Source organism: Fundulus heteroclitus, unplaced genomic scaffold (assembly GCF_011125445.2).
Source record: "Fundulus heteroclitus isolate FHET01 unplaced genomic scaffold, MU-UCD_Fhet_4.1 scaffold_234, whole genome shotgun sequence".
NCBI lineage: Eukaryota > Metazoa > Chordata > Actinopteri > Cyprinodontiformes > Fundulidae > Fundulus > Fundulus heteroclitus.
The window spans coordinates 47,355-71,131 of NW_023396646.1; the positions used below are offsets into that span (position 1 = coordinate 47,355).

Consider the following 23,777-nt stretch of genomic DNA (forward strand, 5'->3'; position numbering starts at 1 on the left):
CAACAGCAGAATGCTGGAAAAGATATTAAGACGCTGTTGTGGGACCTGGAAAAAAAAAGCTGTGCAGAAATGAATGTCTGCAAACCTCGATGAACTCAAGTAATGTTGTAAAGAAGATTGGCCGAAAATTCATCCACAGTATGGTGAGACACAGAAAATGACTACTTCAGGTTATTGCTCCTAAAGGTGGTCAGTAAACTATTGGGTTGTACTTAGTTTTCCCATTACACTGTTTACATCTGGGTGCCATGACAGTCAAATTATGTTGTCATTAAATATCTATAGGGATCCAGTTTAAATTAAGCTACTCCTTATAGTACTATAACAGTTTATAACACCTGGACCTGTGGAGCAAATCGTTATTCTTGCTCAACTATAACCTTTGGATGTTAGCTTTGGTTACACAACCCCACACAGTGACTTTCAGCTTACAACTGTTAATTTAAGTTGGCCAAATTTGCCTTTTTAACTGTATATCTGGAGAGTAAAGTAGTGTATTTGGTTGCTTTAAGCCAGGAATCTCGACAGATCAACGATAACTATTTGAGCAGTTGCTGTTTGCTCAAGAAGTAGTTTTGAAACATCAATGTGACTTGATCCAGGTTACTCCTTTATGCATGTGCAAATTCTCAGTTATCCGGAGTGTCGCAACAGCAAACAGGCCTAAATCGGAGGCAACCTGACTTTCGTTCAGTACTTTATGAAAACCTTTCAACATCTATCCAGGAGTTTTCATCAATTCTGGCGGCTCACACTTGAGCAACCTGCAGTTGGAGCGCTGCTGTTTTTAAAGGACATGGAGGCCCATCCTCTTAGGCGCATTCTAAGTGAAATGCAAATCAATGACCCACCCATCACTGTCCTGGGTCGTTAGAAGCTATCACTTGGTGTGAGTGGAGTACGTGGTCACCTGAATGATGATGAGATCTCTTTGGGATGTGTTAGAGGACTGAGCTGTAATCACTGGGGAGTTGGGAGGATTGTACTTCCAACTCCCCAGTGATTACTGCTCGGTCCTCCATGACATTACAAAGAGATTACATCAGGAGGTTGCTCAAGTGCCAGCCAACAGGATTGACAAAGACTCCTGTATAGGTGTCAAAATGTTTTCAGAAAGAACTGAACGAAATTTCAGTTGCCTCCGATTTAAGCCTGTTTGCTGTTACTCTTGTAATGACCACTCCCAGGTTAATTGTAAGCTAACAAAGAAGCAACATTTCACAACATCACAGGGCACATGCCGATTTTACATGCAGCTCATGTGCAAGACCTGCTCTTAGAAAAGTAGATGATAACTTTGTCTTTTTCTGCTCCATAACTCTTGTTCAGAGACAATGCTATTAAAAGGACTGCGAGGAGTTGGTCACATGACACTGAAGAGATTTTGCAGGTTTTTTGTCTCCAGGGCTGGACTCTGTGAGACACATATTGGTAACATCTATATCTGAATTTTCATCAATGTTTTTATGCTTATTTTGAAGTATTGCATCAGAAATGGTTGATGGAAACGGTGAATTACAGAAGCTATAAGTAATTCTGAGACCCCGTGGCTCAAATCAGCTTGCCAATCACAACAATCTAATATGCCGTTTTTATTCGGTGTGTTGCTGTTGTGAATTTTTACTTCCACAGGACAGGTATATGATGTTGTATTTTGTTCTACTTCTGGTCTGCTTCTTTTACTGGCTTCCATGTTTGCAGGCTGCTGCTCTTATGCCAAAATAAAATACCAAATGCTGCGATTTGTTTTGGGAACCCTGGGAAACCTAACAGGATTGGTTCAAGAACCAGGAAGTAAACACGGGCTACACGTTGAACCTAAGTAGTTCCGGACCATACCTCAAGGTTTGAAAGGAGAAAAACGTGACTAAGACATTGTTGATAGAGAGGACAGATTGTTTGTTTATAGAGAATGTTACTTCCATCCAAGGTGACAAATGAGAATGACTTTGGTCGATTTTACAGTAAATATCTTACTTATAGCTCCTTTAACGTACTAAATTCTGCACACAAAAAAAATTACGCTCAGTTGAGGCATTTTTTTTTTTTTGGTTTTTTGAAAAAGAGTAAATGTGCTAAAGAGGAGATGGAAACACACGTCAAATACGTTCTGACATAGTGAACACTTACATCACATGACTGATCAGCTGTTTCTGCTGCTGCCGTCTTCCTGACTTCCCATAACACTAGAAAACGTGGCTGGAAGCAACAACAGGTACGGGTGAACCGAGCGTTTCTCAGTCTAATCTGTGAAAAAAAAAAAAAAACATTTATTAAGACCTCGCTCCATTACTGATCTGTGGTCCATGCTAGTTAGCAACCTATACTTCCTGTTCCTGTTTATTGCAACCATGCATAACGTCAATGCATCATAACATTAAGCTTTGCGTTACCTGGTTAATTCCATACAAACCAGCAGATGTTAGCTCGTCTGATTCACATGTCCTTTTAAAACTTTGCTAGTAATTCGCATGAGAATTAGATGGAAACATGGCTGTCATGAATGGGTGTGTCACTAACTATCCAAAGTTCTGGTAGTATAATGCCATCTTAACCATAATAGTGCAGCGTTTTCCCACCTCACTATTATGAGCAAATGAAAAAAGTACCTTTTAGAGATTGAGACAGGTAGTTAAGAAGTATACAAATAGAACTTTAAAGAACATTTTAAAGTTAAAGAGACGGCGAGGAGGAGACCAAGATCCAGAAGGACAATGTAAAAGATGAAGAGTCAGGGATGAAGATTATCACAAGCTTTAAACAGGAGGAAATCTGGATAAAGTCAATGAACTGTTCTCATGAGGCTCAGCATGTTTAGCTACCAATAGCTAAACATCTTCATTCCTCCTTTGACCCACAGATTTCCTGTCAGAACTCAGCTGTCTTATTTTCCACCATGGATAGGGACCATGTTGGTAATAAACTGGGACCAACCAAATCAAGAGATGCCGGTAATCTCTTGATTCCCCTCCTCTGGGCAGACTAACCCAGATCAAGGCTACAGGTCTAGATGTCTCTCCCCTATGTGAGATTCTTCAAGATCTCGTTTGCCTTAGCTTGATCTTGGAGAAGATTCCTATCCTATGGAAACTTCCTGCCTGTCTCCAGTGAGAGACGGTCAGCGGCACAGGAGCACCACAGGCAACTGTGCTCTCACCTTTCATTTTCTCTCAGATGCCCAGTATAAGTCAGGGTTTTGTCATCTGCAGAAATACTGGGATTAATCTGCAGTTGTTGGGTTTATGAGAGCTGGACAAGCTCCTCCTTCTCTGAGTGCTTCATGTTTTCTCTTCCTGTCAGAGTTTTCTTCTCCTCTCAGGAATTCACATTTTAGCATGCTCAGATGGGAATAACCCAAAGCTTAGACTTTGATCTGGCCCGTTTGTAAAGCCTGCAGCTCATCAGTGCTGGGTGGTTTCAAGAATTATGAACAACTGTTTTTCTTAGGTTTTACATCTAAATTTTTCTTTTTTCCCCCCTCTATAACAACTGTTAGACTAGCTGTGCAGCTTTTAAGCAGCATATTTCAAACAAGAGTTACGTTTTTTTTATCTTTTGTATATTAAAAGTCAGATTGTAACCCACTTTAAGAATTAAAGTGGTTCATAGGGCAAAGGAAGAGTTATTTAATGGTAATGAGGCGACGTGTGTTACATGCGTGGATTTAACTCCTCTTCCTCCTGCCTTTTAAAGCCACATTTCCTGATACAGCCAACAGTCTCAGCTGGCACAATGCCTGCTGGCAAGTGGTATCTAAAATGAGGGTGTTCCCCTGTGTTTTCTGACACAACTTTCTAACCGCCTCTCGCAGTGAGATTATGTGCTTATCAGATTATACTAACATGGTCACATCAGCGAGAATGCGACGCAGAAGCAGCTGAAAAAGACCCAGAATAACATGATTTATATGAGTTTTTTGGTCAGGGCTGAGTTTACTGGAGGCGCTGCAGATGTCCCCCGGCTAGTGTTGCTGACTCCACACGTTTTTGGTTATGCGGGTGAGAAAAACACTTGGGTATCGCATATGTTGAAAGCAGCCACAGCCAGGCTTATCACCCTGCCAGCAGTTTACACTTTTAAAGCTGTGCAGTGACATGATACAAGTAGGGAAGGGTAATGATTCGGTGCACACTGGCCGGCTAAGCGACAAGCATTAATTCAGTAAAACAAGCTCATTATGCTATTATTATATTCAAGCCGCAGCCAACTTTTTATTTGTAAGAAAAGCTGTGTTAAAGGGGGACTTTTCCATGACCAAAAGACAAATCAAGCCATATTGTCTTTTTTTTTTCTTCCTACTGAATTGTTTGTAATCCTTAGGACTGGAGACTCAGCATGAGTTTATTCATTAGCTTCGCAGGCAGCGGAGTTAGCCTCTAATAATGTGCTGTGCCTCTCTGTTCTCCTTGATAAGATTTAGAACCTGCTGGTTCTTCTACTAGCCATCAAATCAGGGCGACTGCACCAGAAATGCCACGTGAATGAAATTAACTCAGTAACTGGCTTTGAACGGGTGTTACAGTGAGCCGTCAGAGCGATTGGAGCGATGAGCGCTAATCCTGATAAGAAGTCATGAAACATATTGCAGCCCTGTTGTAATCCGTAATTACAGCCACTTTTTTTCCTTCCTTAATGTAAAAGTTCAGACACATTCTGAACATTCTGCAAAAAATTGTTTTTGCAGAATATAGTTACCAACACTTCAAAGGAATAAGTCATTGTCTTCCTTCACTTTCCCCGGGTTATGTACATAACATGAATAAAATATTTGCATCCAAGTAGATCTGGACAATATATTAAATCACAATTCTCATCTCAGTATCATTGTGGGCAATATCACAGTGTCAAAAAGAAAGCTAGGATGCAATAGTTTTAAGGCTGGAGTATTTCCGGTGCCATGAATTTAAAAAAATCTAACCCTAAACAACTTTCTCGGCCCTTCATGCCCACACCTAGATCTTTGGGAACAAGGTCGGAAAGCTGAAGATATATGAATACATCGTGATGATGGATAAAAATTTGAAATATGGGGCATTCCTGGAACAAAACCTGTTAGATGCCTGAACAAAAACTTAAACTGAGACTAAGGTTTGCCTTCCTGCAGGACTAAGACCCTGAACATCCGACCAAATCTACAGCTCAGTACTTTAGATCAAAGCATATTCATGAGTTAGAACGACAATATTTAAATATTTCTATTCACAGAGGCTTGCGTCAAGCCTGACTGAGCTTGAGCTTATTTGAAAAAATGTCTGCTTATTGTCTAAATGTACAAAACCTGGTAGAGACAAACTGAACTGTAACTGAAGCAAAAGTGGTTCAATGAACTGCTTTGTGTTGATCTTTTACATAATATCCCAATAAAATACACTAAAATCTGCTGTGGTTCAGAGGCAAAAATCGAATAAATTCAAGGGGTACCAGTACTCAACTGCTGGAGGTTGTCTCTTTTAAAAACTATCCATTTAAAGAGTTGATGTGTCTGATTTTTTTTTTTTTTTTTTTTTTTTTTTTTACATTTGATAATTCAACACTATACAATACTTAATGTTATTATTATGAGCACTGAAACAAGCTGTTACTGTCACAGTGTTGCACAATCCAACCAACATTTGACCAGCAGTTTGGACATGAAGGTGTAAATGAGAACCAGCCTGAATGAAAGGTCCTAGTTTTATTAAAATAAAACCCAAAAACAACAAAGAAGTCTGTAGCCCACTAGATGCACGCTGTATCATCTAAAAAAAAAGACGCTGATAGGCGGCTGTGATGACCGTGTCTCAACCCTGTCACTGGCTGCACACATTTATCTGGTACATTCTGTGACGAACCAAATCAATAGAGCAGCATCAGCCAAGGCAGCATGACGCATGTACTTTGTATCTGTTGGTAACAAGAACTGTGCTGAATAAAGCTCGCTCATGACTATGCATCCTTGGGTCATGTTAATGTTTCCAGCGCGGCAGCACGAGCCTCTGACCCCCTTCCTTCCTTTTATAATGAGAGAGTCCATTCAGCTGCTTCGTTGTTCAGGGTTCGCCACAGCAAGCCGTTCCAACTTGCACACGGACTTAGCGGAGTTCCTGCCCTTCCTGACACAACGGGGCTTTGAACCCAGGTCCCCCTGAATTAAAGCCAAAGACTTAAACCAGTACAGCTTTCTTTTTTTTTTTCTGTCGGTATGTCAAGGTGTTCTCCAAGAGTACTCCAAATGCATCCAAACTGTGCCAATATAGAGGTGGCGACTTAAAAATGCTGTGACTCCTGTTTACTTCTACATAGAGACATCAGTGAGAGCTCTAATGAAATGTCATTTCCAGAGGAATCATGTTCTATACCCAGATTCATTGTCAACAGGATTGAAAACCATGATTTGTAGGGGAAGAATAAATGCCTAACACAGGAAAATGGGTTTTAGGTACGCCGGGCGCAGTGAAGTAATTTGCTTTACGCATGCCGCTGCGGTGAGGATTTAAATTTCCACCCCGAGAAGCGAATCATCCACATGTCATTTTATTGGTTACAAGCTGCATGCGTCAGAATGAGCGTCTGCACTAGCTCTGGTTGACTAATTAAGGTCTGTGAGCTTTTGATCTCCTTGTGATCATTTTCACCTGTTGGTTTTCTTCTATCAATAATGAATGAAGAAAATAATTGCAAAAAGTAACTTGCTGTCAGTCACAAATACAGTGATCTGGCAACATTTTAAACCACCTTGTAATTTCTTACTAATTTGTCTTTAAAGGTTTACATTATGACTCTGGCCTGTTTCTGTCCAGCCCTAATCTTTAATATTGTGCAGTTTGTAATAAATGAAGGTCAGAAGTAGATATTTGAGGATAGTTTTAATGCCACAAAAATACAATTTCTCTGTATAATAAGATGGTATCTTTTTGGCGTTGTTTGAGTTTGACAAAAAGTAAAGCGGGATGTTTAAAAGGTTTGATCTAACTGTGGTTTGTTGGAAAGTTAGCTATGTAAAACAAAAAAAAAGAAAAGTTAGACAGGTTCATCCCTTGAGTTTTGCAGCCTGACTATGTCTATGAACAAGAAAACATTTATATATTGGTCCCTTTTTAAGATCTGACTTTTTTGATTGGACCACATCACAAACAACTGTGATGCAGTGATGTGCTTTCTAATGCTCAGAGCTCATAAAGGTAAAACTGGGGGGTTTTCTTTCAGTTTACATAGCATAAGAACCACAGTCAGGGTTTGAGCAGTCACTTGAGAAAGCGCTGAACAAAACGAAAATCCGTTTCCACCTGTTGACAAAGAAGGATAAAAAAGGTTTGCCTGAAAATCAAGAAGAGCCTCACAGAACAAGTCTGGCAGACAAAAGACTCCTTCCATCCAGACTGTATGCTAAGGACAGTCTGGGGAGAGATTGTGCATACTGGAAACGTGTCAGGAGATACAAAACTAGAGCTTATTGGCCGTTATAGAAGTAGTCCACCTAGTCAAGGTTGAAGGAATCATGAAGATAGAAGGATAAGATTAAAACATTACACAGCAAAACTAGATCTCGGTTACTGCTGCTATTGCATAATTTTCTCCAGAAGAACAAAATAAACACATTGCTGACTAGTCGGCCTGAAGCCTTGACTTGAATCCCAAAGCTGTGGTGTAAACTGGAGATGAAGGTCCATGCCAGAAGAACATTAAGTGAGAATGAGCTTGAGAGATTTGCTAAAGAGGAACTCCTCAGGGTACATGTCAGAGACCAGATGAAAACAGCGAGTCTGTTGTCCAGCACAAATGATCCAAAAAGGATTAGAAACATTAAGGGTACCAATAAATGTTTGCTTCTTTTTTGGGTAATTTCATTTCTTTGTGTAGCACAGTGTTGCAGTGGGGAGCACTGTTGCCTTGCAGCAAGAAGGTCCTGGGTTCAAATCCAACCCTGGGTCTTTCTGCATGGAGTTTGCATGTTCTCCCTGTGCATGCGTGGGTTCTCTCCGGGTACTCCAGCTTCCTAACCTGACTCCGCCAGATGGATTTGCTCCGCATATCCATGTGGAAACCTTCCGTTGAAGTAATTTTAGGAAGGGGCGAAAATACTGGTTAGCTGATTGGCCTATGTTGATAGACGGGCCAAATAAACCAATCAGATCAACGAAGCATATGACGTACTAACAGAGCGACGACGAAAACACAACCACGAGCTCTTGCTGAAACCAGTAGGGAGAAGAGCAAAAACATCTTTTCCTCTGAGAAAAGCCTCCAGAGCAGTGTTTTGCTCTTCTTTCAGTGAAGAAATACTCTGTAATTCCGATAAAACTCGATAGCCACGCTAACGCTAGTTTCATCGGCTGATGCCGCCATGTTCTTTAGACTGAACTGTCGCGCTTCTCGTTGCGTCACACCTCAACCCGCCTCAAAGCCAACGCTGATTGGACGTTCGTTTGGTGAACGGCTCCATATTTTCTTTAACGGAAAGTAGCCAGACTGATCTGTGAGTGAGACCTTGAAAGTTCGCGAGATCAGGATGGTCTCACGAGGCTACCGGCTTCCTCCCACAGTCCAAAAACATGACTGTTAGGTTAGTTGGCCTCTCTAAATTCTCCTTAGGTGTGAGTGTGTGCTTGAATGGTTGTTTGTCCTGTCTGTCTCTGTGTTACCCTGAGACAGACTGGCGACCTGTCCAGGTGAACCCCGCCTCTCGCCCAGTGAACGCTGGAGATCGGCACCAGCACCCCTCGCGACCCCATAAGGGATAAACATGTCAGAAAATTAATGGATGGATGGATGTAAAGCGGGAAAGATTTTAAGCTGAACTGGTCGAGCAGCCGCACCATGTACAGACACAGTAGTCCTCTACCCGGTTGTCCTGGGTTCCATTCCCAGTCTCAGGCCATTTGCTGCATGTCTTTCCCTTCTCTCTTCATCCTCTTACTTTTCAAAAACTGTTCAATAAAGGCCCCTAGAGCCAATAAAATAAAAAAAAAGGACTCTAGTCCTTTGCTTGGTTTACATCTTGGTTTACATTTTTGAGGAATAGAAAGAAAAGGGTTGTTGACAATATTGTTAAAGTTAGGTTTTATACGTTTGTGCCCACAGTTTCGGGACAAGATGGAAACATGAGGTTAAATCTGAAGCTACAGACAAGCCGTAGCCACACATCTGAAGCTGTTTTAGTTGATTTGTGCAACAAATCTTTTATGCCGTTGCACCTTTTTGAGTCATTGTGTCAAACAGTTAAATCCATTTTAATGCATTTGATTCTGTATAGTTCAACGATGTTTAAAGGCTCTTCTCTTCTGCTCTCTGTTTCAGCCAACAAGAGTCTGCTCGGGGGAGGTGGAGGTGAGTACCGACCTGTCTCATTATTTATTGTCCAGCATTAATTGCATGCAAAGATACCTGCAGTTTTTAATCTTGCAGCACCACCATAAATCCCGACCACATGATTAATTTCAAGGATAAATCTCTTTTCATCTGGCGATTCCGTGCTATGTTCCATCCATAAGTGCATGTTTTGGTGTGAATTTTTTCTTTGTGTTTGGCAACAGGCAGGTCTTTGTTGTGGCAGGTGTTCGCAGTGCCTTTTGCATGCTGCTCAGCGTGCATCTGTCTGCTCGCTTTCTCCCTCCATGTTGGTTCGCACAGGTGCAAAGTCAATAGTTCATAATTTATTGTTGGGGAGTGCTGCGCATATAAACAGTCATTTTTCTACGTATTGTTGACTCAGTGCTTTGCAACGCAAGTGTGATGTCGAGTCGTCCGTGGTTAATCAATATTTGTAATAAATCTACACTACTAATGCAGTGGCTGCATTCGCTAAGAACACACGCAGCGTTTACACAGCCTGTGTGTGTGTGTATGTGTGTCTGTGTCTGTGTGTGTGTGTGTTGGGGTTTGCAAATTTGGGCAGTGAGCATTTGCCTGTGGTTGTTTTTCTTTGTCTTCGTTCGCTCAGACAGCTTCAGCCGCTCAGACCCTCCCGCTCGCTCCAACACGCTGCCATTTTTACCCTTCCAATTAGTTTCTGTGTGTTCCTGCGTGTGTTTTCAGCCTCTGCGGTGAACTATTTAAGACACACCAGTGTGCCTGCCTCTCTGTTTGTTAATTTATCAGCGCACAACAGTGCCTATGCTTGGCTAACGTGATGTGTCGAAGCCCTCAGTGTCCTCGTGCACGTTGGCCGCGCTCTACCCCGACTCATAAACGACCAGCTCGATGCATCAGGATGGGGAGCTCACTTATATCTCGTCACGTCGCGCACGCGTGCAGTGAAGCACCTCGAGATCTCCGGCAGCGTTTGATGTTGTCTTCGTGTCTTTGGTGGATTTGAAGAGACAGATGGTTTGTGGAGAGCTGCTGATTATGTGTATTCATCTGGCTGCTGCATTAAGGTCGATGTACAGTCCTGGCTCGTTAACACGGTCACATGTTTCAGATCATCAGACAAGTTTCAGTGTAGCACAAAGACAACCTGAATAAATGCAAAAAGCAATTTTCAAATTAGGATTTAATTTGCTAGGAGAAAAAAAAAAGCTATTCAGATCAGTCTGGGTTTAAGTGAAAAAGTAATTACCCCTGAACCTAATAACTGGCCTTGCCACCCTTGGCAGCAATAGCTGCCATCAAGCATTTGCCAGTTGACACAATCGGTCTTTAAGGTCGCTGTAGAAGAAATTTGGCCCAATCTTCTTTACATATTAGTTTCAGCTCAATCACATTAGAATGTTTTCCAACACGAACAGCCTGTTTTAGATCATACCACAGCATGAGAATTAGATTTAAGTCTGAAATTTGAATAGGCCACTCAAAAACCTTTTTTGCCATTCAACGGTGGCTTTGCTGCCGTGCTTTGAATCCAGGGTTCCTGCGGATCCTTAAAAAGTCTTAAAAGGCATTGAATTCTGTAATATAAAACTAAGGCCTTAATTAGCATTAAAATGTCTTAAATCAGTCTTTCTCAGGTCTTAAAATTGTTACCAGGTCATAAATAGGATTTTATTTTTGTAATCCTTACCAAACAGTAAAATAATTGACACAATTATAATTTTTTTAAATTTACTAAACGGCTCAATGTAAACATTATTGGTTCCGTCACGATAGCGGAACCAATAAAAACTGTTGGCACTGGTTATGTTGTGGTTTTTAAAACTGATTTATAGTTTATTTTAGTGGGGAACAAAACAAAGTTTGTGAATTCAGTTCAGTAGTTGTTAAAAATATATCTGTAATTTGTGTTTCTTCCTATATGGAATGTTTTTCAAAATTTTAAACATGTCTACTGGGCCAGAAAGTAATGATTTCTGTTAAAATAAACATTTGGGTGAAGTTGTCGCAACCAGGTTTATCTTGTTTATCGTGAAGTTGGTCTTAACTTTTTATTTCAAGTGGCATTAAAAAGTCTTGAATTTAACTTGCCTTATGCTGTATGAACCCTGGAATCAGTGTTTTACTGCATTACCCACAAGCCTGTCACAGAGCAGAATTCATGGTTCTATCATTTACAGCAGCTTATCCAGGTACTGAAGAACCCGTAACCTCGCCTGCAAGCTGAATTCTCGCGGTATTGGTGCGTTCACAAACACACGAGAATCCATCTTACTGCTCTCACTCAACCGTTTGTGACCAAAAAACGGTCCGGGCCAATCACGTTGCAGTATTGTAGTTTAAGGCGGGACATACTAGCTATGATAAAAGTAAGAAATGCCATGACCACCGGGACACCAAAATAAACACGGCAGCGCAGGAGGACGCACTCGCAGCTGCTGCTATCACATCTGATTTGTCAGAATTCAGGATTTCATCTTTTGAACAGCAGGAAGTGCCTTGACTAGCTTACCTTGTTGCGGATTCTCATGACGTCTGCTTTCATTGGATACCATGATTGGTTAAAACCAACCTTTGGTAGGCGGGCACTAGATGTCGCTTTGCCCAATCAGCTCAGAGAGTTCTGTTGAACGTCCCTCCTTTTTCCGAACGGATTCGATGGGAGCTGTCCTAGATCGATAATGTGCAGAACGGAGAGTGCTACACATTATCTATCTGGCTTGTCAGGTTAAAGAACCCGAGCAACCCAATAAGATGTTCTGCAATGCTGTTAGTTTTATGCAAAATGTAATGGGATGCACACTTAAATGCTTCATCAGTACACAGAGTATTAAGCATTCAAGACATGTTTGGCTATGTGTTTTTCATCAGGAGAGTTTTCCACCTTGGATATCTACAAATGAGGCCATTTTGCCCAGTCTTTCTTATTTAAACTAGCCTAAACTGAGCCATGGGAAGCCTGCCGTGCTTTGGATGTTGTTCTGGGTTCTGTTCTAACTGGGATCATCTGTCATTGTGCTCTTGGAGTAATTTTGGTAGGCCATCCACTCATGGAGAGGTTCCCCACTGTTCCACACTTTATCTTTTCTGTAGATAATGGCTCTCACTCTGGTTTGTTGGAATCCCAAAGCATTAAAAATCATGTTGTAACTCGTTTCATATAGATAGATAACAATGACTTTCTTTAAATCTTCTTGGATTTCTGTAGATTGGAGCATGATGTGTTGCTTTTAGAGGTATTTTAGCCTACTTCGTGTTGTCAGACAGGTTCAATTTAAAGAAATTCTCAGGCCATGATGTGGCTAGGAAAATTCAAGTCAGCTTTCCAGAATCTGTGATTAACCATATGACCGAGCAAATGACTCCTGATAGAGACTCCGACTCCAGTTGAATTTAAGACTCAAAAATATAAGACTTCAGACTAAACTTAGATTTATGCAATTTAGAATTGACTTGGACTCATGTTCTGAGACTGGAGTATGTTAATCATACTCATCATACAGTTTTTCTAAAGGAGAGGGGAAGCAAGCCCATATTTGAGCAACAGATTGCAGCTGCTGTCTATGGTTTATCATCTAATTTCCATATTTTCTCATACATTTGGGACCCAGGCTGTAGGAGAGCTTTTGCTAAGACAAAACGTTATTAAAAATAGTGATTAAATGTGTTTGGAACTAAAAATTATATTTATGAAATGACCTATGAATGTTGATACATTGCCTGAATCCACTCTGCATAAAACAAACTGTACCAAAGAGACAGCTATCAGAGGCACATAAAGTGAATAAGTGATTGAAGCTGTGTGCGAATCGAAATTAGTTGCACTATCGAAAATAGTGCAACTAAACAGTTTCAGAGACAAAAAAAGACTACTTTAAAAATTATATTTACACTCACCGGCCACTTTAAGCTGAGCTGTCCAACTGCTCGTTAATGCAAATGTCTAATCAGCCAATTACATGGCAGCACCTCAATGCATTTAGGCATGTAGACTTGGTCAACACGATCTGCTGCAGTTTAAACAGAGCATCAGAATGGGGAAGAAAGGTGATTTAAGTGACTTTAAACATGGCAGACGGACTGGTCTGAGTATTTCAGAATCTGCTGATCTACTGGGATTTTCACAAACAGCCATCTCTAGGGTTTACAGAGAATGGTCTGAAAAAGAGAGACTATCCAGTGAGTGGCAGTTCTTTTGGCGCTAGGCCTGTGCCGTATACCAGTTCGTACCGAAAACCGGTCTTTATTTTCTTTATGACAGGAATTTTTCATATACCGCTATAACGGTAAATAGCCTAAACAGCTCCCAGGACGTGCGCGGTGGGAAATATTTTCTCCAGGAACACATTTTTCTGCTGCACACAAACGTCACAGCTCATGCTGTTGGAAAGTTTTGAAAAAGGATGGCAACAGGCGAAAGTTTTCAGAGTGAAGCCAACGTTGTTGACCCAGAGGAACTAATATCAAAAACAGGATTCACATCTGTGGTTTGGAAGTTTTTTGCCATTAAAAAGTCTGATGTGGACCAAACGACAATTTTTTGGAAATGCCGTCGAGTAAAGGTGGTTGCCGGCGGGGGAAAAACCAGCAACTTGCTTCACCACCTTAGCCGAAACCACATTTTAGAGCACCGTGAATGCCTTGGGCTAAGATCTGCACCATCCACAGTTAAATCTGCAAATGGCAGTCAGACGTCCATTCAAGACGCGTTCGCTAAAGGGACTGCATATGAGAAAAAACCAAGCGGTGGGTCAAGATAACAAACGCAATAGCATTCTACCTCATCAAGGATATAGTCCCAATAAATACCGTAGAAAGAGACGACTTTCTAGTTTTCTTCCCCTTAATATATGAAATAATCATTTGAAAACTTTATTTTGTATTTCTTATGGTTATCTTTGATATAAAACTAGTTTGAGCTCAAAAATTTTACAAAAAAGCTAAAATAAAAGGGATCTTTGTGGGGACAATTACCTTTTTTATAGCACTGTAAACCGGATTAGGTCATACTTCTGAGCCCACATCTCCTGATTTTAGGCGTATCCATCAAGTGACTAGACGAGGCTGAACACCCAGCAGCCACCATTTGAATCCAGTTGCCTCCCATTTCTCACTTGCTCTGTTGATTTCTCTGATGTCTCATTGTATTTGTTTCCTTCTCACCGTCTCCTTTTCCAGCTCCGTCCCTGGGGCTTTACCACGGCAGATAGAGCCTGCAGTAGGTGTTAATTAGAGAGAGGTGAGGGTAGAGATGAGTGAAGAACGGAAAAAAAAACAAAAGAAGTGGGAGGGAAATTATGCTTATAACAAAAAGGAAAAGACAGACAAAAGCAACAAAAGGTCCAATAGTGTTTGGGAGGCAGTCGCTGGGGACAGACAGATGCAAGAGCAGAGCCCAGTGGGGAAAAAACACACAAACATCATTTGGTATACATCTCCATTCACCAGGATCCCACTGTACGCTGAGTTCCCTAGCTCTCATTCACACGGCTTTTGAGATGTCTTTTTTTCATAGTCAGAGGTGAGGCAACAAAAGGTCTTTACGGTGCTTACTCAGTCTCAGGGGTACCTGGGTAAATGTCATTCAGTTTGATCAAACGCACACCTGCCGACATTGTTTCCACCCGTCAATGCAGAGCAGCGCCGAGCTCCGCCGGCGCATCAACAACAAACTCAAGGGCAGGAAATGAACCTTTTTTTTTTTTTTTTATGTTCGCTTGATGCAGCTGCTCATTTATTTCAGAGTTCACCAACCATTTCACTGCTTCATTGATTTGATAGTTTTATAAATGGATAATAAAGACAAGAGGACTGGATGATTAGACTCAGAAATTATATTTTTGTAGTGTTTTAAGCTAGATTTTGTATCTCGTCATATTCAATACATCTAAATATTTTGCTAAATTAATTGATTTAAGTCACTCTATTCACTATTCAATCGGTTATTTCAGTTAATCGTGATGATCTTTTTGCTTACAGCTAATGAAACAAAAGCGTTTGAGATTAGAATATTAAATCCGACCAATGAAAAGAAGTTTTATAAAAAGAAATATGGGTTTAAGTAAATGTATGATGCCTGCTTAAAGTTTTTTTTTTTTTTTTTTTTATTTTGAAGGATGGAATAGCCTTTATTGGCCCACAGTGGGGAAATGTGGGTGTGACAGTGGCAAAAACACAGACAAACCAGTTAAACAGCAATGATATGGATAAGAAGCTGATTTAAAGTCTAGATTTTAAAAGAAAATAGATTGAACTTATCAGAATGGGGGGGGGGGGAGAAAATATTGCACACTTGTTGATAATATGGCATGTTGAGATAAGAATGCAATATTCAAGTTAGATAGAGGAAAGACAGCAGCTGATTTGCAGAACGATGTGAGAAACATGCAATATGCATGATTGTACAAGCAAACAGCTTGAGCTAAAGCGTTTGCAAATGGACATTAGTGTCTGAGAGACGGTGTAAATGATTCCTGGTCAGATCAAGAACCCAGGCAACTATTAGCATGTTTGTAAACACATACTCCAAAGATACTTTAACAATGGACTTTATTTCAGAAGTATCTATTTTAGATGTAAAAGTATTACAGTAAAAATACTGTAAGCTGTTTAGCTTTAATAAATTGAAATAAAATATTGTCACACGGACACTGCCATGTTGTTTACACTGCAATGCATTCTGGGTAGATGACGTATCAGGTTAATAGGAAAATAACAATATATTTAGGCCAACATGTTCAACTAATCGTGGATCCCTTTAAAGTTTTTCCTCTTGACTGCTTTTTTTAAACCCATGTGTTGTTTTTTTCTGTCTGCTAAACTATCCCATAATCAAGGGATGACCTGGTGTTGTCGACACATGTTGGACAATTTAGCAGAGAATGAATCTCAAACTGGATCTTTCAGCACTTTTCATGCCGTCAGTCACACAGACAAAATGTTTTCCTTTAACTGTGTTTAGGAGGATATATTTTAAAATTAAGTTGTGTATGCAGACGCAACCTTTGGATACTTCTTTATTCAGGTGCATTTTTGTGCTTTAATGGTTTCTAAACTAAATAAACTCAAGCATCCATCTGCATATAGGCATATAGAAAGAGTTACCAGGGGTGACTAAACTTATTTGTCTCTAGGGCCAAATTTGTCCAGTCAAAAATACTTTAGGGACAGAAAATATATATATATAATTATTTTAATTATACATTCTAGTAGTATAATTTCCAAAGAAACTATACTGGAAATTACTCTAAACCGGATGAGGAGTTAATGCTGATGTTCAGCATTCTAGCATTTTAAATGAAGTAGGATGTATGCTTTAACATTTTTTTAATTATTTTAATTATTATTTCAGCTTTCGCTTTGCTTGTCACGAGCTTTTTACACAATTTTCTACTCTATTATAGGTTCACAGTGTTTTGAAAAATTCATAATCAGAAGAAAGGCTTGTTGTGTAAAATTTTATTGATGTATGTAACTCTGATCATATCTTGTCCAGATGCACCTGCACTACTTTCCCGTGTGAAAGAAGCTCTCATGGTTACAGAATGAAGTATTGTGTTTTCTTTAACCAAGGACTCAGAGAGGAGTTGTTGGATAAGAACTGGATCGTACAAGTGTCTGCATTCATATTTTCTCACATGAAGGCTACTTCCACTTCCTGTGTTAACCCAGAATTAAAGGTTTAGTGTGTCCTTTTCCTCTCGCTCTGCTTCCTGGCTCGGTTGGGGGAACAGAGACATTCAAACGCTTCACGCCTTTGAACTAAAACCTGCAAAGACAAAGATGCATTTTTCTCTTGATTAAATGAGCACTATCCTCACTTATTTGATAATTATTAATATGTACCACACCCATTTTTAATAGTGGCTTAGAGGAATGGGCCTCTGTGTCACAACATATTTTTGTCTCAGGGAAACAGGAAGTGAGGGGTAACCTTTAGAAAGTAAAAACCTTTGATATGCTTGTGTTAGGGGAATTGTTAGAGGGTCCAAGAGTTGTGCTATTTGGGATTTTGCTGAAACAATTATTTCTAAATGTAGGATTTCTTTCCTACTTTGATGTTTATTTTTTTTCAGTATCAGATTATTATGCAATGCGTTTATTTTAAAGCTCATTGCACATCATTATTACAGGTGGTAATATTTGTACAGAGGTGATGTAATGGGATATAAAATGAGCACGTTTACTTAATGTGAACCTTTTTCAGTTTACTGATTCTTTTTCATTAGTTCACATCTAAAAGTCATTTTAACATAGTTGTTTTCCTTATAAACAATAAATTCCCTCAAATGACCTCATAGTGTGGCTGGCAGTACTCACAGTGAAGGACAAATCGTGACGCATTCACGTTTCATTTTAAACCTGCACATTTCACCATTTTCTCACTGATGCCACACAGCTTCGTCAACAAAAATCATCAAAAGCCTTCCATAATCCAGGGGAAAAGAACTCTCTTCACAATGGGTAGCTTTAAAAACTAATATTGCATGGCCATGATCTTTGGGCCCCTGTGAAGCACTGCCTTCATTCAGAAACATTGAATGCAGAAAGCCATTGGATGGGCTCAGGAACACAGTTTGTGATGTTAGTCTTAAGTGCTAGCTGAAAAACATTAAGAAAAGAATGCAGAGGCATTCTCTGGAGACGGGCTTATTTGGGGTGGACTGAGGCAGAGGCAGTTTTGTGCTCTGATGAATTTAACATTTTGAAATCATGGACCCTAAATCCTCAGGGCTAAAGAGGACGGAGACCATCTGGCTTTTCAGCACACAGTTCAAAATGTGGCATATGTGAAGGTACATGATTGATGCTTTAAATGTTTTGTGTTTCATACTGTTGTTATCTACACATGCCGTGTTAATTTTGAATCTGAATCAGTTTTGATTTTAAAAAAATCTAGTAAAAATCTCTAGCCGTTTTTTGTTTATCCTCTAGGTCACGTGTCAGAGTCTACCTTTGGGATGTGTGGCGCGGTGAAGGTTTTTTTTCTCAGTATTGTGACCCCACATATCCTCAGTCACACCTAAACATTCTGTCAGGATGAGAAGCCAAACCTGTTTACCATATTTCAAGATACGGTAAACAAGCTCCAAAGGCTGGAATTTGCAGTGTCTCATTTCATCTGTAGTACAGACAGGAAGGATGTCAGTAGTTTACCCCCGGGTACTACCTGTTTGGTACCCTGAAGCACCAGATTACATGTATTACAGCTTTCTCCAGGTTTTGCCATATTTAACACTCACCGTACATCAAATTACATTATAGAAAAAAATGTATGACAAGATCGCTTGTGTTGGTATTACCTTAGAGATAATTTAAACTTTAATATAGCTTTTCAGCTTTAGTAGTAAGACTTAGTGGACTGTTCATCTTTTAGCATTAAATGGATCTTCTCACTTTGACTTTTACATTACACTCCACAAATGTTGCTACCCATTCTTCGAAGACCAAAAACAAATGAATCTTTAATTGCAGCATTGTAATGAAATATTATGGCGGATACATTCCTGTGACAGAGAGGCTCATTTTTATCAAGCTACTCTTCAAAATAGGAAAGACATGAGAACATGCTATTCAACTAAGGGCTGCCATAGGTCAGGAAATGGAAAGCACATAGCTTCACTTAACATCTACAGTCTAAAATCAAAATAACATAAAGCGTTAATATTATTCTAACTATTATAACCAATCTGTTATATTTTACTATCATTAAGAAGGATTTTTACTTTTCTTTTGTTTATACATTTGTGTTAAAATAATACTGTAAATACTGTGGAACCATGGAGCCGTGGTAGTTTTTTTAATTCAAGGTTGTGATACAGCGATAATCTTATTACAACTCCTGGCCACACCCAAGTTAATGTTGCCACCAGACACAATGAGGAGGGCGGTAAGGCAGGCTGGAAAAACGCTCCATGTGTTGGAGAACTGCATCAGAAAGTGGCATCTTGGGGTCCCTTAGTCTCCACACCAACCATTAGACGCTATCTGCATGCCAACTAGTTGCTAGCATTGTCTGTCTTACCATCCTACCATAAAATTGAGAAAAGCTCCCCTATCCACCATTATGTGTGGGTGGAGGAGGTGTGATGGTGGGGGCCTGTTGCTCTTCCAGAGGCCTTGGGAACCTTGTTAGTGTGTGACGTCTTCACCTCTTTGAAAAACCAGGACATCTGCTGGCCTCCACTGGACATCTGACAATGGGTCATCGAAGTCTAGATGGCCAAATAAAGTCAGAAATGGTTCCAGACACAAAGTTGAGCGTTTTTCCATAGAAACCTCCATCCCCATACCTAAAGGATTAGATTAGGGCTGGGTTACAGAAAACCTGAGGGCTGAGGAGATGAAGAGAAGAGAGCAAAAGGAGAGATTCATATTTTTTATAATCTCTGAACATCCAATGCCATTCTTGCTTAGCACCAGACAAACACAATTAATGATCACTGCTCTTTGTAAATACAGAGACTCATTTGGCAACCTCTGATCATTATGACTTGCACTATGGAGTTTAAAGAATGTAAAACAGCTTAAATTAAGAGACCCTTATGCTGTTTATATAAACAAGATGGATGCATCCTTAAAGCCCCAGTGTGTACAATTTTCATATTGGCGCACCCTCCACTGATGCCAGGACTGGACTGGGGGAAAAAGCGGCCATTTTGAGCAGAGACTGGCTCACCAGCTATTGACGGAAAGACGATGAAGCCTTTAAATGGAAACAAAATTTCTTGTGACAGTGCTTGCACAATGTCTTTTAGGTGTATATTTACTTGTCTAATAAATCTAAACCTCCCAGTCTGTATTGCATAAAGGACAGAAGCCAAAAAGCTGCTTGGTCTAGTTAATCTCCTGAACAATCTACAATAATAGAATCCTACATTTTTGACTGTGAGGAATAGAGGTGAGGCACGATCACAGATGAATATTAAAATGCATAAATACTAAAGGATTTGTATTTTTATAGACCATTTACTCCTCGCGTCAATAAAAAGTCACTCTAAACCTCCGCAGCAGCGACTCGGAATATTTTGTCAAAGATGGAAGCCTTTAAGAAATGATAGGAGACAGACAGAGCAAGGTGAGAAAGAATGACACTTGATGGACTTGCTCAGTTGATCACAGTACTGGCATCTTTACTCTAGAAAAACTGTTGAATCATGCATTATGTACAGTATTACTTACAGGAACCCACAGCAGGCTTAAGAAATAAGCGATGGCTTCCTATAAGAGACGGTGAGAGTTTAAGGCCGGACAAAAACAGCTTATATAGCTCAGTTTATACATACACAATACCTCATTTTCTACCTAGTGTGTTGTGCATTAAGACATATTAACATGCAATCTTCTGTCTCCTCTTTCATACACTGCTCCACTGGGGATAGTGGATCAACCTGGTGTAACAGGATTAAGACAATTTGTTGAGGTTTTTAGGAGTTTCTAGATAAAAAGATCACAAAAAGCTGCATTGCAATAATCCCTAATATAATGGCCAAGTTACTGTTCAGTAAAAACAAACATAAACCAGGTGAAAATAAATACTGTAACAAATGCATTCTTTACTGTTTTCAAGTGCAAGTAGGATGGTCCCACATCATATTCATGCCATATAATTACGACTTCAAGATTGAGAAATTATCAAAGGGCCTAAAGAACATTTTGCCAAAAACTATTTACATTTTTTTAAATGGTAACAGAGAGTTTGCTGATGAATGTTGGGGGAAGACAGCTTGTCCGGAACAATGAGGACATTTACGTTTAAAAGATAAAAACATTGAATTAGTTATCTGGTTAAACTAAATGCAACTTTCAGGTTCATGAGCATCACATCTCCTGCAAATCCTAATTTGATTAAATCTAAATTATGTATGCAAGTGTAGAAGGTTAATGGATGAACAACAGCCTAATCTTTTAGTTTTACATGGACATCTTTGCTCTGTTGAATTTTAGGCAAGGCAAGGCAAATTTATTTGTATAGCACAATTCAGTACAGAGACAATGCAAAGTGCTTTACATGATTAAAATATAGAAATAAAAGCAAGTAGGGATAGAATGTAGAAAAAAAAAGAACATTTAAAAACAGTAAAACAGTTTAACTTCAACATTCAAAGGCAATTTTAAACAAATGTGTTTTTAATCTCGATTTAAAGGAACTCAGGCATTCAGCACTTTTACAGTTTTCTGGAAGTTTGTTCCAGATAAGTGGAGCATAGGAACTGAATGTTGCTTCTCCTTGTTTAGTTCTGGTTCTGGGTATGCAGAGTAGGCTGGAGCCAGAAGACCTGAGTGGTCTGGAGGGTTGATACACTGATAACAAGTCTGTGATGTATTTAGGGGTCTGTCCTCCTCCTGACCATTTTCTGTGACCCATGATATTCTGTGGCTCCACCAGAACAAACAGCGCCCCTCGAATACAATGTAAACCTCTTAACGTGCCTGAGCGGCATATTCACTCTGCTTGAACAGCGCTTTGAACGATACTAAATATTAGCCACGTCTGACCCAGGTTGGCTGGATTTTAAAAGCCCAACGATGCCCATACTTTATGACGGTAAATTAAAATAAGCTTCAGTTTGCAGATTTTAATTAGATCATTTTGATCATTATAAGCAAGTTAAGCCCTGGCCGCACGTACTTCTACCTTTATTCCTTTTTAAATTAAACGTAGTAATAAAGGATCAGAGGGTCTGGAGTCACAGAATATGATGGGTCGCAGAAAGCGGTGTAACACCTGTTAACACCTGCCGGCGGTCACCTCCACCACCGGCACCTGCGGCTGATTTGGATATTGCTGCTGAAGTGGACGGTCCTCCATAGCTACCAGCAAACATGTCGTGTTTTCATACATTTGGCAGCATCAGCCTGAATGGCTTGTCTCTTTTTAACTTAATTTTTCTGAGTGCATCCTTTTCATTTTATTTCTGTCATGTTGTTCTCCGTTCTCCTCTCTCTGCGTATGATTGATTGATTAACAGTCGTGGCGCCAGAACAAGGGGGCATCAGCTGCTGTAATTGGTCCAGCCCAGAATTAATAATGACTACTGGGCTATTCCACCAGATTTGTGTACCAATAAACGTCATAACTAGGGGAAAGGGGAAAAAAAAAAAAAAAACACTTCCCAGCCCAAAATCCCCACTGGGTAAGTGCCCGGTTTGCCCGATGGCCAGTCCAGCAGTGAGTGGTGCTCTAAATGAATTACAAACAATCTTGCTTTTAAGCGAGTAATACCTACTACAGAAGCCACGGAGTATAATACTGTAGGTGTGACAATGTAAACATGTCCTCCATGTATTAGCTACTGCTAATAGCTATCATGTGAAATGGTTTCTGGCACTGTTTCAAGTCCGCTTGTTTTTTTTTCTAAAGTCACTTGTAAATACCATCAGTCACGTTTTTTTTGGGCTTGGCGAGACCGAATGTGCAGTCGCCTATTTGGGGTCTAATATAAGCAACTATATTAGACCCCAAATATTAGACCAGTAAAGAGACACGGTCTTGCTACTGCACTACAGACAGTGAACGGGCGGTCTGATATCCCTCCGCATGCACACATATCCCTGTCATGGGGAGAGATGTCCAAATGAGCCGTTTCCTAACGAGAGGACAGAGTAGTTGCTGCTCCACACTGCCCTGTTTCTAACATAAAGCTAAAATAAACTTCACTGTTATATTGTAATTATATTGAAAGCCTACAACCTCTAACCTGACCCTAGCCAAATGTATTTTGCTCCGCCTAGCTCCACTCACATCCATCTGGAGCAGATCCATAGGAATGGCGTTTCAGAAGGCTGGGCCTTATCAAAAATCCTTGCATATGATTGGATAAGCCACTTGTCTGTCATCTTTATCGACGTGCTATTTCAACCACTCACACCGAAGCTAACCCGTGATGAGAGCGAAGCAGGAAAAAACTAAACCAAATCCGGTCAGGAGAAGGGCGAAAACATGGTTTCCACCAACAAAAGCCTTCAGAGGCGTTCTCTGATGTTCTTTTAATGAAACAATATTAGGTAGATTGGACAACACAGAAGAAATAGCAGCATCAATGTTAACGCTTGCTTCCTCGATGCGAGCCGCCATTGTTGTCTGAATCAAAACAGTCTCACGGTCGCTTCTCCATTACGTCACATCTATGAAACTCCAGCCCTGTGTCCTGATTGGCTGGACAATAAAATTGGTTGGAGAAATCCCTCTCTATGGGAGAGGTCCCAGATGGATGTGAGTGAAGCTAGGCGGAGCTAAGCGGAACGAAATTCATCTGGATCGTCAGGTTATACAACCTCCGCATTGGTTTTAAATCCTCGCTCCCTCATGAATTATCTCCACCTGGTAATAATACCTTATTCTTTTCTTGGTTACTTTCTCTTCCCTCTCGCTGGTCAAAGAGTATTAATAGTCCTCCATTTCAACAGAAAATGGCAAATATGATGATCTGCAGTCATCTTTGTTTGTTTTCTACTCCTCCACCGGCAGTACGTCTTTATATATAAGA

The 23,777-nt window shown here is 40.1% G+C and overlaps 1 protein-coding gene across 1 annotated transcript in view; it reads left to right on the forward strand.

Moving 5' to 3' along the window:
• Nucleotides 1–3,859: 3,859 nt before the first annotated feature.
• The window catches only part of LOC105928693 (mono-ADP ribosylhydrolase 1), a 134,296-nt gene continuing 114,378 nt past the window's right edge, over nt 3,860–23,777 (forward strand). Inside the window, exons 1-2 of the mRNA XM_036129848.1 lie at nt 3,860–3,998; nt 9,277–9,306. Of these exons, the coding sequence (XP_035985741.1) occupies nt 3,899–3,998; nt 9,277–9,306 (130 nt within the window). The 5' untranslated portion in view covers nt 3,860–3,898. The remainder of the gene's footprint in view (nt 3,999–9,276; nt 9,307–23,777) is intronic.